We start from the raw sequence: 16,659 nt of genomic DNA, 5'->3' as shown, positions 1-16,659 counted from the left end.
AAACTCTGATGTTGTTCGTCGATCGTTACAATGTTGCAATTGTTAACGTGTTTATCTTTTGAAACTTATTCATTAAATTAAAAAAATTTAATTGTGGAGTATTCGCTAGGTTATTAGTTAAACCTTTGGACAAAGATAAAATTGGATAGAAAAAACTCTTTCATTCTAGATCATCATCAAATTGTGAATGCAAAGTCCATTTTCGGATGACACAATTTGTGTCACACAAATATGCCAGCTAGAAAAAAAATGATTCGAAATAAAACAAGCGTTCAATTTTTAATAGATTTCATTACATTACATATATTTTCATACACATAATGAGGCTAAAATATACATTATTTGTGTTGTCCATAAAACTTTCTCCTTCTTATCGTCAGAATTTAAATGTACATATTAAAATAATCACAGAGAAAGATTCTTTCATTAGTTTTTAATATTTTTTTTTGTTTGTTTGTCCATATCAATAATTTAATTACAACAATTAATTTAATTTATGTGATTAAAACTGGTTGTGTCTACGCTAAAATATTCTTTTCATTTTTTATTTCTTTCAATTTCATGAGTTTAATCCTTTAGTTCAATTTTTTTCGTTCTTTTGGGTATCGTGAATGTGGATGAACTCAGCAATGGGCTTTTGTGTACAGAAAACGTAGATTGTAGGCTCTCTGAGTGAGTTTTTTTTCTTCTTTTTTTTTGTAGCTAAGAGAACTTTGCAACTTTGAATATTGTTTATTCATTTATTTCATTGATGGAGACTTATGTTGAATTGATGCTTTGATTTTTATTTCCATTTCTTTTGTTTTTTTTTTCTTCGTCTTTGTATCAATTATACCTAATAACACAAATAATATGTGTGTGTATAATTCTAAAACTATTCGCACCAATAACCGGTGCATACGTGTATAAGTATTCAAAACTCGTCTCTTTTCATATATTTGATTAATAAAATTACGTAGTTTATGCACCATTTGAAGATTTAACGTTCATATTTAAAGAAACATGGAATTTTGGTAAATAGAAAGAAAAACGAGAATGAACCAAAAACAAAATGAACAACAATAAAAAGAAAACGCATGAATGCACCTTCCCAACGTACGAGTGAAAAAAGCTAGGAAAAAAGTGAGTGTAAAATTATTTAATTAAATCTTAGTGACCTTAAGTCTAACGCAAGAAAAGCATCAAATATCAATCAGTTGGTGTGTGGGTGTATGTATGCTTTCAGTGGAGAATTGAAAATCTTCAATTCAAAGTGACCACATTATCGAACTTTTGGTTACTATCATCAATATCTTCGCCGTGTATGCATTGACTCAATGCTATTGAATGAATGAATAAATGAATTTTTGTTGTTGGATTTATATGTCGGGGGAGGTGGAAGGAGGAAACATCGAGTAGAAGATTCATTTCAAGTTACATTCGATTTAATTCTTAAATTCTAACAATGATTTACTATAAACAAGTACATACGAAACGGTCATTTCATCCATAGTTTTGTCGATGAAAGTCATTACTTTACTCCTTTTGTTTTCCATTTTCTTCTTAAATATTCCGGTGCATTTTTTTTATTCATAATAATCAAAATACACTTTGCACGAAAGAAATAGAAACATTATTGGATATTTCGTGTGAAAATACTGACGTCAATTAAATATACATCGTAGAAGTTAAAGGTTAATGGAAGAAATCGATTTGAATGCTTTGCAAAAACAGTTAACGGCACATCCAGAGAGAAAGAGACATGCTCCATTTGCTTTTAGCTCGAAGTAGAAAACAATTAATCTCTCTGGTATACGAATCATGGAACGGAATAGATTCAGTTGTGAAAACGAATATGGCGTGAGCAAATTTCCACTAAAATATATAGCATTTTCGCTTAGTCTTCAAATCAGATCTTTGAATAAGTTCTATATGTCGTTCGTTCGAGAAGTATTTTATCAGAATTTGCTTACTTCCATTTCTATCATGCGCCCACCGTACAAAAGATAAATGTATGTCACTTATTGAGCAAAAATTCACAAAAGAATTCAAAACCGAAAATGTTGTGCTTTCAATTTTTTCAATCCAGATTTGTTTTGTACATTTGACATATTATTACACATCAGGACATCGAACTGTCCCATTATCACATGACTATGTAGTTTAGCTTCTCCACATTTTAATTGACAGTGTGTTGTGCATTGTGTTTCTTTCTATTTTGACTTGATTCTTCAGCGCGAAAAAATAAGAGCATTGTTTTGTTTTCTAATCCAGATCCGTTTTTTGAGCGAGAATATGAAAAAAAAACCTTCAAAGTCAGCAACGAAAATAGAGTATTTAAGTAAGGCATTCGTCATAGTCTCTAATATGATGTGGCCTTGAAAAATGTGTCTTATTTTTGTCTGTTTCAGTTAAATGTAACCTAATACGATGAGAGAACTTATTCAAAGTACCTAGAACACTTTATATCCTCTGTCTACTTTTATTACTATCAATTAACCATTGAGCATACGTTATTGTATTCAAATTGATTGCAGGTGACTCAAATTTTTTAATGCAAAATGGAGAAAATGATTGATTTAGTTCATTTACTCAAGAGAGAAACGAACCAAAGTGAAATATTGAGGAAGTGAACTGCATCTTGAGAAAACCACAAAATCCTATTCCCTATATATCGTTTTTAAATGTTCATCACGTCATAATTTCTTTTTCGTACTCTCCGTCGGATGCAATGTTATCGTAGATTCTGTTTGGTTGTTTGTATAAAAATAGATTGTCAAAATGAAAGATAAAATTGGCCGTTCGAGATTAAAAGTGTTTGATTTGAAAAAAAAAACGAAATAAAAAATCTTCCACTTTCTCTCACTGTGATAAATTTATGTCCAAAACAACTGTGAATGTTTCAATGAGCATGAGTGTTCAGTTGACAGTGAAAGAAGCGTCAAAGCAATGGAAATGAAGGATTCTTAGGCCATATTATTATGATGTTGATTTTGTTTTTCTCTTAGTTTATTGCATTGAAAGTGCGCAATTGTTTGCATTTGGAAGAAAAGTTTTCTCTTTTGTTTGATGCATGAAATGAAAAACCAGACAGTCAAGATTGCTCATAGTTTTATGAGAGATTTAAACGACGTAATGGTAGCTCTTAATCATATAATATCTACATGCATTTTAAACTCTTTTTTTACACATTAAATTTACTTGGTTTAAATCGAAATTATTTTTTTCTGTTAGATCTTTATGCAATTTGGATGTTCACTTCTTCTTTGATTGATTGCTGTTGTATTTGTTTGTGTACTCCAAGTGTTCTCATCATTTATCATTTCGGTGTGGGAGACCGACATTGCTTTCGTTGTATATGTTATTTTTGTGTTGTTGTTGTTGTTTTTTTATGCTGATTTTTCTTTTCTTCGACCAAATAATCTGTATACGCGAATGCCTAAGCCCAAAACACCGAGAATATTGGCACGGAAAATCGGTTTATTTCTGCTTTTATATTCTATTCATTCATTCAGAATTTCGACTACAGATTACTTTTGTGCAATGATGAGAAAGAATTTGGAACACACTCGAATGAAAAAAAAAAAACTAAAAGGTTATTAGCTAGAGGGAAGTGATTTAAATCACTTTTTTTTTTCCACTGAACGATTTGAGCATGTTTCAGTTTGGGATCGTTAAAATTATCGCATCGACTATTTTAGATGGGAAAATTTTACATTTTGATTCTGCTCCATCAAATTTTGAAAAATGAACCATTTTCCTCAAAAGTACCTAGAATATTTGCTGTCGCGCTATCGCAACAAAGGATTTTTCTTTACAACCAACCAAAATCATTTTTTTCTCCTTTTTGATTACAGCCAATGATTATAGGGGACTAGCATTTTGCATAAGAAATTTATGAAGTGCATATCAATCTCAAGACAAGTAGAAACATGATCTCTACTCATAGCTCAAAACAAATACACACAGCAATTTTCGATGAAAATAAAAGTGATCACGGTTCAAAGTAGAGTGATCTATGGAATATGCTTGTATCGTCCGGTTTCCGAATTCTTCATGAAGGTACTTAGCTATTGGTTATGTTCTCATTTGGTTTTCTTTCTCTCTCTCTCTCTCTCTCTCTCTCTCTCTCTCTCTCTCTCTGTCGATATTTTTGATTTTAGTTTAATTTTTATTCTTAGGTGAAATTCTACGGAAAACGTATCTGTTGCATATATTTATAAATTCTAATAAAGTATCTCATTTGTTTCATTTTCTGCCCGTCAATGTTTATTTAATTGTTCGGAAACTTAAGTAAATTGTGTGTGTGTGTGTGTCTCTCACAATGTGTGTTAAAACTAGAAATAGTTTTGTAAATTGATATGTCTATAAGGACTTTTATAATTCTCTTTTTTGTTTGTTTAATTAAATATAATTTTTCATCAGTTACTACGTCTTATTATTTTTTTTTATTCTTTTCTTTTTGAGAGGTAGGAGGGCAAGGGGAAGAGTATGCAAAATAAATAATTAGCAAAACGAATTGTGAATATCAAACGTAATGAGAATAGCAGTGGATTAAAAATGAAGGACAACTAACCCGTTTTTATCAGGTATTTCAATCATATAAACGTATTTTTTCTCTGTTAAAATGACTAAAAACATTTAATGTGCATTTTATTTCAAATTAGTATGAAATTAGAGTATTTGTTGTTGTTGTCGATCGAGAATTATTATGTTTAATTCGTCTTCTTTCCCAAACCAATCGCCAGACAACAAACGAAAACGAACCAAATAAACGTATGTGCAAAATGTTGAACTAAATATTTGCCTAAGTGATTGTATTTTGAGCTACACGTACATGATTTTCATTTCTCGTTTTAATTAGTCTCAATGCGTTTGCTTAGTTCTTATTTACATTGTATGTAAGTTTTTATGAAAAATCACAACACAGAGTATGACACCAAAATTATAAACGCACATATAACTGAGCGATCTAGTTTCTGACTAAAACATGTGTGTCTTTTTTTCTAAATTACAAATACCATTTATATATATATATATATATATATATATAGATTTCTGTTGCTTTTTATTTCCATTTGTTTTTCCTCATCATTATTATTGTTAGTTTTTTTTTTTTTAAATATCATTTTAATAATATTTTGTTTGTTTTTTTTCAAGTTTTTCTAAATATCTACATGGTGCAAATTTGAGTAAGATTGGAGAATATAAAAATCATTAAGATCGTTATCTAAGTGGTTTTGGCATCGAATATCTCAAACATTTCTTTCGGAGTAATATAACGGTATTTTGGATTGAAAATTCTACTGATTTCATGATCATCACACGATTCGTCGCCGATTATGCGCCACCCACATTTAGTGTTGGCCGTCGAACACTTTCGAACGCTTGTTCGTTCGTTTGACATTGTTTTAAAAAAAGGTTTTGTTCGTTCGTTCGTTCGACATTCATTTTGTCCGATGTTCGGTCCGAACAAAATTTTTTTACATCAGAAAATTCGATGTATTGATCAAATTTATAATGAACAAAAAAATATTTTTTCAAATTATCGAACGAACGAACGAACGCACAAAAAATATTTTTTTAAATTGTCGAACGAACGAACGAACGTTCGAAGCCATCACTACCCACATTCCAATGGTTTTTTATTCCTCTTTTGCTCAACTCACAATATGATTGATTATTAATTAATTGACTGATTCCAAACAATCCATCCCCAATGGTTCGCCATTCATCATCCAGGCAACCTCTCGAACTGGAAATGCGCGTGCGCTTCCTCTTCCAAGATTCAACGACCAGTTCAACAATGGAAAAGGCCGATCGATCGAGATGTCACAAATAACAACCAATTATTTGTTTTTTTTTCTATCTTTCTCAAAGGGAATTTAAAACCAAATGGTATTTTCATCTTACAATCGAAAGTAAATACTGAGTCAAAGATGTCCATGAATTGCCTTCAATTTTATGTATTTCTATCATTTAAAACTAATAGCATGATTCATGTGTATACTGTTGCTATACTCTTTGCTTTTGAAAAATGCTTTATGATTGTTATGCGAAAATTAGTTGAATGTATCAAAAGTAGCATACTGCAGAGAGACAGAACAGAACCCATAAGAATAATGAATGTAAAAAAGATTTATAAAAGTTGCTACACTCATGATGTATCATCATCATCATCATCATCATCATCATCATCATTATCGTCATGAATATATTTCAGGTAAAATTGCAGTTTCACACAAACGATGATCGCGACTTTCGATCATACGATTCGATAACATACAAAGGAAGAATTATAAAGGGCGATCGTAAACGTTTTGACGTAGGAAAAACTGGTGAATTTTCATGAATTTTACAACACATTTCGTTGAATGTCGTTGAATGAACCCGAATTTGAATGTGCATTAGAACTACACTGTACAATCAAAATGAAGCGATGGTGTTCAGCAGGTAATGGTTACATCTGAATCAATCGATTTTCAAGTCAAAACGTTTACATTTCCATCGATTCATTTTTCTATGCAGTTTTGGTAAATGCAAGAAAAAAACAGAGTCTGTTTTGATTTCTGCTTCGAATTCAGCGATTCAAACGAGTCAACATTCAGACTGATTCGAGCGGTATGCATAAATCAATCAGTTGAACACGTTGTTAAAATCACACGCTTTTTTCACGCTACATTAAAAACCTAATCCCGTGATTAATTTCTCTGTTACGAAAACACAAAAAATACATGGCGGGATGATGGCAGACGTCTCTTCAGTTTGATTTACACCACATTCGTGGAGGGATCAAAAGCACACGTCATTTTGAGCGTTACACGTGCGCTACACTCATTTGATTTGATCGATTTGTGAGGCGAAAGGGGTCCGGTGATACACAATGAATTCTTTCAAAGATCCTTATAGAAAATAGTCAACAAACATTAATTCAATTCTCATTTTCTCATTCTTATGCTAGCAAAAAAAAGGAGACGTTTGTCTAACGCTGAAAAAGTGGTGCTTAATAAATCTTGTCTCACTTATAATAATAAATAGACATTTAATGTTAATTTAAATATTTTAATTATTTGATTAGTTTTTGTGTTCTGTAATTTAGTATATATATGAAAGATGCACATTGTGTGTATTACGGCATTATCAGTTCGTTTCTCTTGCATGTGCGATAGAGAATCGTTCATTATCGAAAATAACCCGAACACACAATGCAGTCAACAAATGTCACTATATAAAATAATCTTGAGTTTCGAGAAAATTTTCTTCTTAAGAAAAACCGAATAGAAAACAAAAAATTAGCTACCGTCGTCATCCAATCGATGAAAAATGAAAACGAATAATAAAAAAGAAACATCTAATCGTTAATTCACAATTTGCAATAAAATTGCTCACATTCAAATCTGGTGCAAACACATTCACATTTCGATAAAATCGAGCTGTTTCATTATTTCTGTCTTTTTTCTTCGGTTGTGTTTTGCTAATAGAAAAGATTTCGTCATTTAATTTCCACGTTTTTATTTCCATTTTCATCCGTCTTCGAATGAAAGTCAATAAATTCTAAATGTTTCATATATATACTGCATTTGTATTGATTAGGCGCTTTTCATTATTCGTTTTGGAGAGAGAGAGAGATTAAAGAATATTTATTAAGAAAATAGAAAAGGAGAAAAACGAAGGAAAAAATCAGAACAACCGAATGGAGACCACAGTTGAAGTTATAAAAAAAACTATATTGTGTATGTGTGTGTATTTATGTTTTTTCTCGCTTTTTTTTAGTATCATTTTCACTATTTACAAATGAATTTTCCGAGCCAAATTTTCATTTTCTTTCTTCACATTCGTCCAAAATTCGGCGCTGAAACGATGTTATGAGTGGATTATCGAAGAGCAGTTTTTTTAAGTCTAAAAATATAGAGTTTGTTTTTTTTGTTGTTGTTGTTGTTGAATTCGTCTTCGTGTGTTGATTCTCTGATTGAATTATGCTTTGATTCATGAATCACCGTATTCTCTCTCTCACCTTTTTTTAAAACATTCAAATGCATTTACGCTGGCTTATATTTGTATGAGAACGATGAGTTTGTTTTTTTGGTTTTTCTATAGAATAAAACACATTACGAAAAAAACAAAAAACACGTTACTACTATACATATTTTGTTTTATACATGTATGCAAATTGATTTCGTTAAAAGATGTACTCTTGTTATTAAATTTGTTTTTTTTTTATTTTGGTTTTGTTCTTGTTGTTGCTATTTTATTGGAATTAGCGCGCTCGAAGACTAATGAAGGATTTTGATTTGATTTGATTTATTTTTTCTCTCTCAGTTTAATCGGTTATCATTAATTGCAAAAATTACATCGTGTAAAAATTATTGCCAAATTTGATGTGTGAAGTTTTCATTATCTATTCCACGTCGTCGTCGTCGATCATTTATCATCGTTATCGTTCGACACCTAACGATGTTTTTCTTGTCTTCTCAAAATTAAAAAGTTACAGTGGTTTGTTTTTTTTTCTCTTTCAAATAACATACTTAGGACATGTATAATATATAGATAAAATTGTTCAACCCATTATTATAGTACTTCATTGCTATAGAGTGTAACGGAAGTTTGGCCTTACAATTACTCTGCCATATTCTTATTTTATTTCTTTCAGTTCATTCGTTCCATAACTTATTTCTTTCGTTTTACTTCAGTTTTTTTTCTGTTTGCATTCCCACCGATAGAATTTAAAAGTCACTTGAATAGAAAATTTATAGAGTTTTATTTTCTGTTTGTCTTCTCATTATTTATCATAAGCCTCTAATGCTTTGGCATATTTTGTTTGTTTTTATTTTTTAATTCATTGTGTTATAAATTTAAGACATAAACGACAACCAACACTTAAGTTCTAAAGAACAACCATGATTTCTGTGATCTACAATTACATTTAAAATATTTTTGTTTTTGTTTTATTTATGCTTGACTAGCATAGATTTGAGCCAGCTTATTTATGTGCATTATGTGTCATTGTGACTCGAAATTATACATTAAAAATTTACGCAAATTTCAGTTGCGTTAAATTCAAAAATGCATTGTTGATTTGCCCAAAACACGATCACTACTAGTTGAGATGTGCGACAATCAACGATCTTTTGCTCTTTTTTTGCTTCTTCTTCAACTTATAAATATAAGTTTGATTTGATCTTCTTTTTCATCAGATGACACTAGAGTTCGTTTTGATCTACAATAGGTTTTGGACACTGATGAAAACAGTGTACCGGAATTAAAATTCCAACCATTTCGGAGTTCGTTTTTCATTTGGCTATTAAAATATTTGTTTATTCTGTTATTTTTATTTTTTTGTTTTAAAAACATCACAAGACATGAAAGTATCTGCTATTGCATATATATTTATTCCAAATTTCATTTGATTTATGACGGGGGCGTTTGCGCAGCTCTTCTGTCGCAAACACTTGGAATAATACTGAACATTTTTTTCGTTTTTTCGCTTTAATTTCACTCATTTCATTACAATATTTGTTGCAGTTTTAAAAAAATACATTTTTTACTGTACAATTAGTGTCTAAGTTTTCAGTTAGATTTCTATAATATTCACTTTAATCTCGTTCTGTTGGTTTTTGTTTAATAATAAGTTGTTTTTGGTTACCTTGCTTCGGTACAATATCAATTAAAAGTTTTTTTTTTGTTATTCACCTTATAAAAGAAATAAATCAGATTGTCAATTTTTCAAGAATATACGCTAAATGAAGTTGTTTCTGTTCTTTTGGAAATCCAATTCGATTTTTGTTCTGCTGTATCCAATTCAAATATAATGTAAGAAGTGTGTGTGTGTGTGTGTGCTTGTTGCTGTCATACACAATAAATGGTAATTTCGTAAAAATCGCAACTATGCTACGTTTTATGTTTAGTTTAGGCCTCCAACAATCAGCTTTTGGTCAATGCAGCAACATTAGCAGCAGCAACGGTGGCGCTGGTGACGGTGGTGGTGGCAATCTTCATTTTTTTCCATCGTAATACAGCGTTGAAATACAACACATTCAATTTGCGCTCGTTTCCGTCTCTTGTGCTCGATGTGACTTCATGTGTGCGCTACGACTTTTCACTTTATTAAATATCCTGAATGTAGTGAATCCCACCAGAGAGTTACCAGAGCACCGAAGCGAAGCGATAGAAGGAGAGAGAACAAAAGATGTGGGGAAAAGGTAAAGAGAAAATTTGTTACGTTAATAAAAATTGGCAATATCCAGTTAACGTTCAGCGAGAGAACGAAGTATTAGAGAGAGAGAGAGAGAGAGAGAGAGAGAGAGAGAGAGAGAGTGAAAAAGAGAGATTCAGCACAAAATAAGCTTATTTTAAGAACAATTGAACAACATGCAAATAATGATTTCAAGTAACGAGCACAGCGCATTTAACGCGAGGAAAAGAGAGAGAGAGAGAGAGAGAGCATTTTACATTACGAGCATATCAACATTATTTGACATTAAATACAGTTGTGTTAACGATTTTACCCGCCAACAAAAATTAAATGGTTTTTTTCGGTTTCTCACAACTGCTCATGTTAATTGAACATTGTTAAATGAATGGCATGGGTTATGTACTACACGTTATTTTTTTTCTTCCTCTGTGAGTTGATTTGATAATGGCACTGAACGAGTGCCAGTCATTTTATTAGTTTCGAACGAAAGGGAGAGAGAGAGAAAAAGTACACAAACTCACACACGTGGTCAAAGTTCTAAGCGAATATTTTTTGTCCATTCTGATGAATTTAAATACCAGATTTTTAATAAGAAACGAAAATGTTTCACAGCAAGTAGAGAATAGGTGGTTTTTAGTTGTTTGCTAAATGCTTTTTCTCAGAATATGCGGCTATTTTCGGTTCATTTTCGGACAATGTGTTTAAACGTTTCATGTGGGAAAATGACCGAGAACAAATCGTTACTTGATTGTTATCGTTTAAAAGTGAAATGCATTGAGAAATTGAAAACATTAAACGACGAGAGTAAAAAAGACGAAACGTCGAATGGGATCAGTGTGTACATATGACGCATCAAAATGGATGCAAAAATAATCATTCCGACTTAACGAAACAACACGTTTTAAAGACACTTTGAAAATGGACAACTCCATTCATGTTACGATATTTCATAATAATGATAATATGATTTTCCTAGTTAAGATCAAAAATGAATGCGCTTCCAATATGGACAAACATATCTACCAATAAAAATAATAACGGTGTTCAAACTACAGACCAAAGTTTCTATTTTTCAAGAGGAACTACAAATGGAAGCAGTTTGAGAGCATTTGCCACATATGTTTAGGTATGGTGGTAAACACAAACTATTACCTATATAAACAGTGTGTGTGTGTGTGTGTGTGTTAATATTAAATGCAATTCTAAAACAAACGGAAAATTGGTGAGAAAGGGAGAGATAGAAAGAGTGAACAAAATTAACTAAACAAGAAGTTGACGAAAATGTGGACAAATTACGGAATTTGATATGTGTGGTTTTTTTGTGTATTATCATGGTTAGAGTAGTAGTAAAGAAAAATGAAATTGATGAATGTTAGGATTATGGAGTGAGTCTTACTTTCCGCACACCTTGCAGGGAAAATCTTCCTTTGTGATTAAAGCAATTGAAGTACCTGACAAACTTTGTCCATTGGCCGTGCTGGATGAAAATGTGCTTGTACTCCGCCCAATGCAATGAATTCGTGTGTGACCGTGCAGCGCTGCTTTTGATGTGAAGCTCTTTTGGAAAATCGAAACGAATGTGTTTTTATACATTTTTTTTCTTACCATTGATACATATTTTTAAATGAATGATTTATTTATTGGAAAAGTTTCTTCTTCTTAGCAATTTCTTTTTGTTCATAAATTAAACCGAACGAAATTGTCTCTGAAGTTAAAATAAGCTTTTTGCTATTTTCTCCTTTTTATGGTATTCATTAACTACTCGTTTTTTTCGTCTTGAAAAATTTTTTTTTGCTATGGAAATTACCATTTGGACGGTATTGAAATAAATACGTCAATCAGGTTTTTATATCGATAGAGATCGAAGGAAAGAAATAGAGCCACGAAAAGCAATTTCAATGTTGGAAACAAAATATTGAACGAAATTTTCCACAGATCGACGGTTTTTGCTAAGAGTTTTGCAATATATTCCGATAATATCATGGATTTATATACTTACGGCTGAGCAATCCGGCATTTCGCAGACATGCGGGCGAGATTCTTGTTGATTTATTACATTTGGAGAGTGTCCATCCATGGTAGAATTGAGTTCGGAACTTAGATGTGTGCTTTTGTAGTGAACGCAAAGCTTTTTCCAAAAATAGTAGAATTGTACACAGTTGCCAGTCGTTTTCGATGGAATCTAAATGTGTCGCGAATGTAATGAAAAAAAAACGGAATGTGAAGAAAAATGGTAATCGTCCAAAACAAACCAACCTTGATAACAACAACAACAAACGATGAAAATGGTTCTTACCTCTTTGGAAATTTTATAAAAGTTTTTTCCGTGCATTTCGAGGCCATTAAGAAAAGTTTCGACTTCTTGTGGTTGCCATCGATTGTGAATGGATGACGGTGGTTCTTGTAACATTTTCAAAATTGCATTTGGAATGTCACCATTTGCATCGTGTAACGCCTTCAATGCCATCTCCTCGGAGTGGCACACCAATGGCACCGCACTCGATTTGGCCAGCTCGACAAAACGCTGAATTTGCTTGTCATTTTGCAAAACGTTTGGTTTCCACAACAATTGTTCACGCTCTTTTTCCTCGCTCCATTCGTAACCGGTTTTCAGTTCCGCTGACGGAATTATGGCTTGGAAATCCGAACCAATATTTACTTTAAATTTCCGGCTAAACTCCGGAACACATGCACTTTCGGCAAATTCAAAGTCAATCATATCCTCGGTGGTGGCATCTTTCGATATTTCCGCATACAAACCGGGTGAGTTTCGTTTCGGATCGAGGATGGGCGATGGGGTGTAGTATGGAGCGGAGGATTTTCGTAAAATCGATTTATACACAACATTTCGTCGAACATTCACGTGTGGAGTTTTCATTAAGCATTGCTGCGTTTCTCTTGCAAGCGGCTGAGAAAACTCAATGGTGTTGCTATTACTAACTGCTGCAGCCACTTGCGTACTTATTGGCAAATTGGACGGGCTCAAAAATGTCTCGTTTGACATTTTGTCGCTTTGATTTGTGATTAGTATTTTACTTTTTTCAACCACATTGATTCCAGCATCCAATTTTGGCTTCTTTGCACTTGAACCGGAATCGAATTCGAATCGATTGATGGGATGTTTGATGATAAAATCTTTCGGTGAAGATGACAGCAGCGGATCGTCTGAGTTGAGCATCATTTGCGATTGGAAAGCGGCCGATGGTAAATAATACAGATCAATATCGTTGTTCTGTTCACATGTGATACTCTCGTTGGGCAACACTTCTTGCAGCGCTTCTTTTACCTCTTCGGCGCTAGACATTGTGCCGGTGAAGAATGCGGCTGACAACGGTGACGACGGATTACGGCTATCTTCGAGGAAATTTCGGGACTCATCAAGGAACGACAGATTTTGATTGAACTCGTCGATATTGTTGGTGTGATTGTTTGCATCAGAGAGATCACCCTTGGAATCGTATTCATGTTTGACCTCACTCTTAAAGTACAATGTGTCGTCCATAACAACTTTGGAGTCGTTGAAAAGCTCATGTTTTAGTTTTAAAATTTGCTCGCAATCGCTGAGCCGTGAGTCTTTAATGTCTTTGAACAGTCCATTTTCATCGAGAAAACTGATGTTTTTCTTCTCGTCGAAGATTGAATTGGCATCACCAAAATGATGCGTATCATCGAGAAACGGTGATGATTGTGTGATTCCCTCGTGGCTGGCTGGCGGTGTTGGATACGACAGTGGTGATGTAGGCAATGGTGAATTGGATGTTTGTGCCGTGGGCGAATCATCGTTTTCACTTTCGGTGCCATACAGTACGAAATCCTTGGAATGAAGTGCGCTAAATTCGGCCAAACTTTCGGGCAACGGTGAATTGAGCACGGCTTGCAGTTGCCGAGATGGTGTGTACTGTGACAACAGATTAGCATCGCTTAAATCGCTACCGTCGGCCAAAGCGTATTCACCAATTGTTGAAATGTCACCAAGCTGTGATGATGCGGTGGAATTTTGTAAAAGCTGAATGGAATCGACGGCTTGCAGAAGCATCGCTGTGTCGGGTACATTGTACACATCGTTTTCATTGAAGAACGTTGATGTGGAACCCGTTGAGTAGGCCAATGTGTACACATCGCTGGATCCGTTTGCATTTTGGGAAATGGTGAGCGCAAGTGGAGTGTTTTTTACGGAATTATTTGACAATGAGATGGCCAATGGGCTGGTGGTCGGTGTAACTGGTGACGAAACGGACACATTCGATGGCAATAGGACAGTTGCTGATTGCGTGGGGTTTGGTTTGAATGTCAGAGTGCTGCCATGTGGATCGTTTGAATTGCATTTGACTGCCACTTTTGTGCCGCGTTTCAGTAGTTCGATAAGCGTGGCATCTTTCGTCTCAATGGAATTCTTGGCAATTGTCGTTGGGGTCATATTTGTCATGGTTGTCGTTTGGCACACAGGAATCGAACTGGTGGTATTTGCCACATGATTTGGCGTAACAACATTCGTTGTTGTCAGAGTTTTTGCTGTAACAAAATTATCCGCATCGATTAATCGTCGTGATAATGTCGGCGGCGCAGGTACGGCAAATGAATTCTAAGCAAAAAGACAGCAAAGAAACAAAGGAATTAATCAAAAATTATCAAATGCAAACCACCGAGCAAAAGTCGGTTAATTTATAGTGGGTGAATAGGAAAATTGCAAATGTTCGGTACATACTTTGAGTATGTCTTTTCCTCGCTTGCTAATGATTTTCTCTTCGATCAGCGCCCGAATGCCAACGCTTGCAGTCTGCAATGGTGGTCCAGGTGTCTCTTTTTTATCACATTTTTTCGCTTCAGCATCTTTCTTAAAGTATCCGCCATGCAATCGCATGTGACCATTTAGAGCGGGTATATTTTTAAACTTTCGATGGCACAAATTGCATTCAACGGGTTTTTGCTCCGTTTTCACCGCGTTCGCAGCGGCTGATTGTGGTGTTGTAGACGCATTCGATGTTCTGTTTACCGTATCCACGTCAGTTTTCGTTTGATTTTGTTGCAGTTGTGTCTAAACGGAGTCGAAAGGGGATTAAAACTTTCTTAGCTTTTTTTCGTTTTTCTTCGCTTTTTTTCTTTACTTTTTCAATTTATGCAATTTTAAACTTTGTTTTAGTTTTTTTATCAGTCTAGATGCTGGAACTGATATTCAGCACATTTTCGCAATCTTAATAATCGACAACCCGGTTTTTCTAGATTAAATCATTTGCTTCGTTTTTTTCGTGTATCTTTTAGTGGCACGTATTTGTTATAGTGACAATATATTCTGTGTGTGTGTGTGTCTCACCTGAATGTTCCAGGTTCTTGGGCGCGGAATGGATTTTTGACCATTTTGTTGGTTGACTGAAGTCAGACTCATGTTCGGTTTGGTTTGTTGCATAATCTGACTAATGAGATCAAGCTGCTGACGTGAAAGTCCCTCATTACTTGTAGCAGCTGGTAAGCTCGGCGACGACGATTTCGATCCATCTCCTCCCACACCATTACCATTAAACTGCAAACAATTAGAGCCATGCGGAGAGCTTGCATCACCTAATCATTACAAACGGCAAATATTCAACAGCAACGATGGCAGCGACAACGTCGAGAAGGAAGCAATTGAGGAGGGGGGCGGAGGCAGACATAAAGAAAAGAAAACATCATTAAATATAGACACCTTTTATCCATAATTTATTCAAATGAGCGCAATTATTTGCAAATTATCTCTCTGTGGCATCACGCATAACCTCGGAATAAACGTTAAAACTTTCGATAAAAGTTTCTCGCAAACACACTCACACTCACGCACACATACCGAAAAAAAGAGAGAAACGAAAGCAGAAGAAAAAGGAATTCAAGTACGTTTGAATGCGAATCATTAGACGGGAAGTTGACAAAGTGACAGGCACTTATTTTCTTTAAATGAACGAAATAATGAGCAAAATCAAATGTTATAGAAACAGAGACAGAGACAGAGAGCTTACCGCTTGCGGTTGCTGGCGACAAACTCAGACCACCAAGTGGACCGGTTGATGAAATCGATTGGGTTGGGGTGGTTGGCGTCGTTGCTACCGTACTGTGATGATTCTCGGTGTGTCGTCTTAGCGATCTTGCGTCGCAATAGGATTTACCACAACCTTCTGCCTTGCACTCGTATGGCTTTTTATTACGATGAGTCAGCATATGACCGTTTCTGATTGAAAAAGAAATAGAAAAAATAAACCGAAAATTTATATGTGTAAGCACACAAAATGATTTATGAACAGAACGAAACCAAGAGGCGTACAACAAAATGAATAACCAACTGGCTATATGAAACAGATTTTCTATACAATCCAAGGAATAAACGTATATATCAGTGTTCTTATTGTCAGAATAGGCCATCGGCCATTGGCCATTGCTGTAATGAATGTGAGCAAGCAAGTGAAAGAGATAGGTAGAGAGAGAGAGAGAGAGAGAGAGAGAGAGAGAGAGAGAGAGAGAGA

At 34.1% G+C, this 16,659-nt stretch overlaps 1 protein-coding gene across 3 annotated transcripts in view; it reads right to left on the bottom strand.

Annotated features, from left to right (window-relative positions):
- Positions 1-8,910: 8,910 nt before the first annotated feature.
- Positions 8,911-16,659, bottom strand: part of LOC129579232 (uncharacterized) — a 26,535-nt gene continuing 18,786 nt past the window's right edge. For 2 of the 3 annotated variants that reach the window (XM_055469090.1, XM_055469088.1), the window contains exons 7-13: positions 16,159-16,367; positions 15,483-15,727; positions 14,877-15,206; positions 12,468-14,753; positions 12,171-12,353; positions 11,568-11,728; positions 8,911-10,092 (exon numbers count right to left, since the gene is read on the bottom strand). In XM_055469090.1, the coding sequence (XP_055325065.1) occupies positions 10,014-10,092; positions 11,568-11,728; positions 12,171-12,353; positions 12,468-14,753; positions 14,877-15,206; positions 15,483-15,727; positions 16,159-16,367 (3,493 nt within the window). In that variant the 3' untranslated portion in view covers positions 8,911-10,013. The remainder of the gene's footprint in view (positions 10,093-11,567; positions 11,729-12,170; positions 12,354-12,467; positions 14,754-14,876; positions 15,207-15,482; positions 15,728-16,158; positions 16,368-16,659) is intronic. The other variant, XM_055469091.1, reaches the window with a different exon arrangement.

This window comes from Sitodiplosis mosellana, unplaced genomic scaffold (genome assembly GCF_009176505.1).
Source record: "Sitodiplosis mosellana isolate CC-2019 unplaced genomic scaffold, AAFC_SMos_1.0 Smas_scaffold_6226, whole genome shotgun sequence".
NCBI lineage: Eukaryota > Metazoa > Arthropoda > Insecta > Diptera > Cecidomyiidae > Sitodiplosis > Sitodiplosis mosellana.
The sequence above is the reverse complement of the archived record's forward strand: the minus strand, read 5'-3'. Positions and strand labels throughout refer to the sequence as shown.